Here is a 6,291-nt window from a genome sequence, read left to right on the forward strand (position 1 = left end):
GGTACTTGTTAAATGGACAGATAGGGATGAGGAGGTAGCTACTTGGGAACGCCGTAGTGCAATTTCCAAAAGGTTTCCCCAGTTTGTTTTCGAGGACGAAAACTCTTCTTAAAGGGGGGGTAATGTCATGTAGGCTGTAATGCCTGTGGTGGTGACCGACGGCGGATGGCCATGTCTGGGGTTCAGTGGGAGAGGACGCCCATGCGGAGTCATGGGCGACCAGGCTAGTGTGGACGGCAGGCCACACACTATATAGCTTGGGGGATGAGGGGCAATCCTCATTCCTCCTCTATGGCTGGGTGGTGAGCCAGAGGCCATCCCCTCTCGTGGTAACGCCCGTAGTGGCGTTACGGATATCTAACAATAATACAACATACTCTCCCATTGTGCAATTGATTCTTGCTCTTGCTAATCTCTCTCCCTAATGCCTGCTAGTGAGTGTGTGTGAGTGAAGTGAGGTGAGAGGAGGAAAAAGGACTCATAGTGCAATGTGACAACGCTCATGGGAGACGCGGTGGAATTGCTTCTCAAGGAGTTGTAGAGCTTGGCCTTTGGAAAGATCCTCACGATAGTTGCGGTTCACAAGGTAATCTCTTTTTGGATATGTTTCAAGGAGGGTTAGGGTGAGCCTTAGCACGTGCATTCAAGGGATATTTAAAAATACCCTTATTAATACATTTTTGTATATTAAATATACCCCTTATGTATGGATTTTGGTAATAGAACTAACCCTTATGTATGGAAATTTTCACTTTTCAATTTAAAAACCCCTTATGTTTGTAAATATTTCTATAAGTCCACCCGAGAAAAAAAACCCTTCTATTGAATGCACATGCTAACCCCTTATGTATGGATTTTGGTAATAGAACTAACCCTTATGTATGGAAATTTTCACTTTTCAATTTAAAAACCCCTTATGTTTGTAAATATTTCTATAAGTCCACCCTAAACCCTAAACCCTTCTATTGAATACACATGCTATCTTACATATTCTTTAGTGGATCCCTTTGGATGTGTGTATGCATCTATGCATGTGTATATGTGTGCAAGCATGTGTGAGTGAGTATCTGTGCTTTTACATGTGTATTTGTGTGTGTTTATATATGCCTATGTGTATTTGTGTGTTTATATATTCTTATATATTTTTTTAACCTTACTTATTATATATCTTTATATATTTTTTAATTATATTATGTATTTCAATTTTCTTCTCTTAGCATACCCCTACACTCCTCTCTTTCTCCCCCTATTCCTCTCTCTCTCTCTCTCTCTCTCTCTCTCTCTTCCCAACCAATATGTGGCCTTTACTTCCCCCCTCCCTCTCTTTCCCCACCAATATGTGGCATCTACCCCCCCTCTCTCTCTCTCTCAATCCTCTTCTCCTACCCCATCACGTCCCCCTCGCTCTTTCCCCTACCGCAACACCTGGCCCTCTTCCAATCACCTCTCCCCTAATTTCTCCTCGACACCATCACATCCCCCTCTCCCTTTCCCCTATCCCAGTACTTGGCCCTCTTCCAATTGCCCCTCCCCTCCCAAAAAAGTCAGTATGCATAATAGATAGTATAGATACATATATTCTACACATATACATATACATGCATACAAACATACATACATACATACATACATATACACATAACCCTCTTTCACACACATACACGTGCACATGCACTCTCTCTCTCTTCTCACACCTGTCTCGCATACACACTCACACACACACATAGAAACTCTCTCTCTCTCTCTCTCTCTCTCTCTCTCCACACACACACACACACACACACACACACATGCAAGCACCCTTCACATGCACCTTTGTGACTTTGTGTACGTGTACCTATGTGTGTGTAAATGTGTTTATGTATAATAGTATTAATATACCTATGTGTGTACATGTGTTTATGTATAATAGTATTAATATACCTATGTGTGTACATGTATTTATGTATAATAGTATTAATATAATATTATTATATATTTACTATATGTATATTGACTTATATTTCATTATTATATTACATTGTTATATATTTTTAGATTTTTTATTATATATATATTTAATTATTAATCATATATATTATACTATTATGTATATTTATATATTCATATTTATTTTAAATTACTATATTTATAATTTATTATTATATATTTACTATATATAAATCTTTAATTTTTTTAATTTATACTTATGTATTATATATATATATATATATAACATTGTATTATAATATATTATTATATATTTAACATATATATATTTAAAATCCTTACTTATTATGTGTTTACACATTTTTATTATATATATTTGTATTACATATATATCTTATACTTATTTACTATATATCTTTATATAGGTTCAAAGATATGTGGATGAGAAGTAATACATATACTCGATCCTAGTAGGATGGAGTGTTTTGGTGTTGAGGGTGAGGACGGAATGGATAACGGGTCTGTGGATGTACGATAGCCCTGCGCTAGGTGTTCAGTTCCCTATCTCAACTCTCGAAATCAATTCACCATTGGCCTTCTGACTGAATCGAACCAAAGGCCGCTCCCCAGTTCTGATGGCCGCTAGGTCGGTCGGAGGGACTCGAGACAAATCAGACTCCCGCTAAGTGGATCGGTGGCTCTCAATCGGTCGACGTCAAACAGTTCCAGCAAGATGGTGCTCGCCTTCAACCATTTCATCAACAAACAGGGTGCATGAACTGAACGAGAAGCCTCCATTCTGACGTGGCCCACTGGAAATGCCACCTCCGCACCTCACGAAGGAGAGAGGGGGTCAATTGGCTCTGCATGAAAACAATATATTTTTGCCCTTGCCCGCCCCTACTACCGGTCCCCTTCTCTCCCCTCTCCCTTCTGAGGCACGGCTCAGAGATGGAACACCCACAAGAACCCAGCCTGAGCTGCAAGAAGAAGAAGACTATGGACACATGCTGGTTCTTCTATCTGATGGAGAAGGAGATGCTCCAGCTGAAGGCCACCCTCTGCGACAAAACCGGGTGGATCCAACACCAACTTCAACCCAAACAAAACCCGGCCGAAAGCAATGGACCTAGTGGAGGGGAAGCTGCAACAAATGGAAACGGTAAGATTTTAGTCACTCTTCCTGTTAATCTTGTACATGAATGGCTGAAAACTTATTAGTCTAGAGCATTATTTGTTATGTGCTATGGACCTAGGCCCCCAGCTGAAACCCTAAAAGCATGGATCAAAAACAACTGGTCCTTCGGGGCTTGGTAGTCGAACATACTCAATATTTACCTAATAATTATTTTTGCTTCCTATTTAAAGAAGAAGGGATGGCTCTCTATGCTTTGGCTATAGGACAGTGGGTCCTTAGAAACTCCACCCCTTGTCTTTCTTCTTGTGGACCCCCCGAGTTCTCTTCGATAGGCCCCAAGCTCTCCTTGTGTCCTGTCTGGGTAGTGCTTCCCAACCTTCTGCTGCATCTCTTCCCGCTTATTAAGTTGCCACTACTAGAGATAGAAAGGCTTTTGGGGGTAAGGGAAATCACAGCGCTGAACCCCAGATGGCACCCTCAAGCCCTGATTAAGATTGATCTATGTAAAGATCTACCCTTGTCTCTATATATAAATGTAGGATCAGACACAATCCTAGAACAACCTCTGCTTTTAAAGGATGTGCCTAAAACTTTCTTCCATTGTGGCTCAAAGGAACACTTCATTAGGAACTACCCCATTACATTTCCCCCTCCACCTCTAGAGCCCGTTTAGCAACCAAACACAAAAGAGGATAGCCAAGGATTCCAACCAATGGGTTGGTAGAAGGGGAAAGGTATTAAATCAAAATCAGCCCCCCAGAAACCTCCCTAGAAGAATCAACCATAATAGATTCCCCCCTCTTCTAGAAGATTTAACAGACCCCTCCCAAGTCAGCAAGGATTCATCATTGAGTGAAGAAGAGGATGAAGAAGTCATGAGCACAAAGCTCTAGGACAGTGACCTGGAAAAGTAAGTGGAAGACATAGATTTCCAAGATGTGACAAAAGTTAATCTAGACTGAGGCCCCTCTCAGGTTGAAGACGAATCTCTCCCTTCATCAAAGAACATGAAGTCCCCCTCCTGACAGCAGTAAAATAGGTCATGAGAAACAAAGGTAAGCCTAAGATTGACCAAATTTCCTTGAAAAGAAGGCAATCTCAGGTAGGAGGAATGGCTTTCCATATCCCTGCAAAGAAAAGACCTCGAGTCATCAAAACCCCCACATAAAAATCAAAAGTTATGATTGAATTCAACATATTATTCTACACTACCAAAGGATTAATTGATGGCAATAGAGCCAAGGTAATTAAGAATTGGTTAACCCAAATTAACCTTCAAGCTATCATAATCTGCTTCCAAGAAGTCAAAGCAGAAGGCCAACTACTGAAAAAGAACCTAGAACTAGTTTCCAAACAATATAGCTAGTTTAGCTCCAACCATACCCAAGGAGGAGGTGGTGCATCTACATAATTCATGGACGCCCTTATACATGAGTCATGAGATAGACTCCCTTAACAGATGGATAGCTATCCACCTGAAACTTTAGGACCATAAGATGATGGTGATATTAGTTTATGCACGGGCCTAGTGGCGAGCACTAAAGCTGATCTCTGGGAGTCTTATGCATTTTGTGGACCCAGTCATTCTTGTAGGAAACTTCAATATGGTGAATTTCCACAAAATAGGTTCTCAAATTTAGGTCAAACTATAAGAGGTGCAGAAAGGAGAAGCTGGCTTGACCTGAAAGGCATGCACTTCCTTCATGACATGGCATACGACCATGATTTCACTTGGGCAAATGAGAGGCTTGGGAACCAACTAAGAAAGGCTTGGCTAGATCACTGCTACTCTTCAACATCTCTTTGTAATAGCTTCTTTAATACCAAAGTGAAGGTTCAATATAGCATAGCACTCTCAGACCACTATCCGATCCTTTGCTCTTTCACCCAAGGAACCCAAAAGGTGCGGTCTGGATGGTTCCATACCGACCCTAAGTTGTTCCAACTCCCAACTGTTAGGAGCAATTTGGAGTTGATCTAGACAAAGCATTTCAACGTGAAAGCCTCCCCCTCTCAAGCCTGGAGGTAGGCGGTAAGAGAATCTCAAAAACTTCTTTTTGATATAAAAAAGGAAGTTACTAAAATAAGGGCAAATAGGAGGCATCAGAAATTCCAAGAACTTCAGTCTCTAGAACAGAGAATGAATCAAGGACAGCTCAATCTCCAAGACCAACTAATTTCAGTTAGAGATCAGCTTAAAAAAGAGGATGAGATCCAGTGTCAGCATTTAAAAATGTTCTTTAGAATGGTGGGTAGGAAAATTGGAGAGACCCTCTAAAGAGATGTTCAATATCTTGAAAAGGAAGGCAGCTACAGACCATATACCAATGCTTAAGAAGAACAATGGCAACTATGCTGAGTCGGTAGCTAAAAACCTAGGAATAGTTAAAGAGAACTTCTCCGAGGTCTTTGCTATCATGAAAACCCCCTTAGAAGACCGATATCAGGCTATGCAAACTATCTCTAAATGCAAGAGAAAAATAATCCCTAAGAGTGTGGCAACAGGAACCATGGAGTGTGACCTCTCAAGAGGGGAGATTGAAGAAGCCATCATGGCTAGGAAAAATGGCAAAAGTCTTGGACTTGATGGCTTGCTTGGCTGCAGAGTTCTTCAAAACCTTTAAACATTTCCTTACATCTCCCCTTCTAGAGGTATGGAAAGAATCCATAAGATTTGGAGCTCTCCCAATCTCCATAAATGAAAGAGTCATCAAACTTATCCATAAGACAGGGCTAAAGAAGATATAGCTAACTGGTGACCTATCACCATGCTCTCGACAGCTTATAAAATTTTTACCAAAGCGCTAGCCAGACGATTATCAAGCCAGTTGCAGGAATGGATAAGACCTGAACATAAAGGATTCATCAAAGGTAGATTCATTCTGGATGCCATTATAGCTCTTTGGGAAGGAGTTAAATATGCCCAACAAACACAACAAGATTTTATCTTTTCCAAAATTGATTTTGACAAAGCCTATGAAAGATTAGAATAAGATTTTGTTCTACAATCCCTCAAAGACATGGGGCTAGGGCCCTAATTCATTTAATTTAAATCGTCCATGTTTTGTTTGGTAATGCAAGGGCGAGGGTTGTGGTAAATGGTACTCTAACAGAATCCTTTGAGCTATGCAGATCCATTAGACAGGATTGCCCTCTTGCACCATTGTGGTTTACTATAGTAGTTGATGCTCTTGGATGGCTGGTTCAGAATGCTATAAAAGAAG

General features: G+C 40.6%; 1 protein-coding gene across 1 annotated transcript in view; it reads left to right on the forward strand.

Annotated features, from left to right (window-relative positions):
- Positions 1–2,397: 2,397 nt before the first annotated feature.
- LOC147635836 (uncharacterized) overlaps positions 2,398–6,291 on the forward strand; it is a 5,869-nt gene continuing 1,975 nt past the window's right edge. The window contains exon 1 of the mRNA XM_086801040.1: positions 2,398–3,091. Coding sequence (XP_086657166.1) covers positions 2,797–3,091 — 295 coding nt within the window. The 5' untranslated portion in view covers positions 2,398–2,796. The remainder of the gene's footprint in view (positions 3,092–6,291) is intronic.

Source organism: Cibotium barometz, chromosome 8 (genome assembly GCF_041138505.1).
Source record: "Cibotium barometz isolate CiBa-2024 chromosome 8, ASM4113850v1, whole genome shotgun sequence".
In the NCBI taxonomy this organism is placed as follows: Eukaryota; Viridiplantae; Streptophyta; class Polypodiopsida; order Cyatheales; family Cibotiaceae; genus Cibotium; species Cibotium barometz.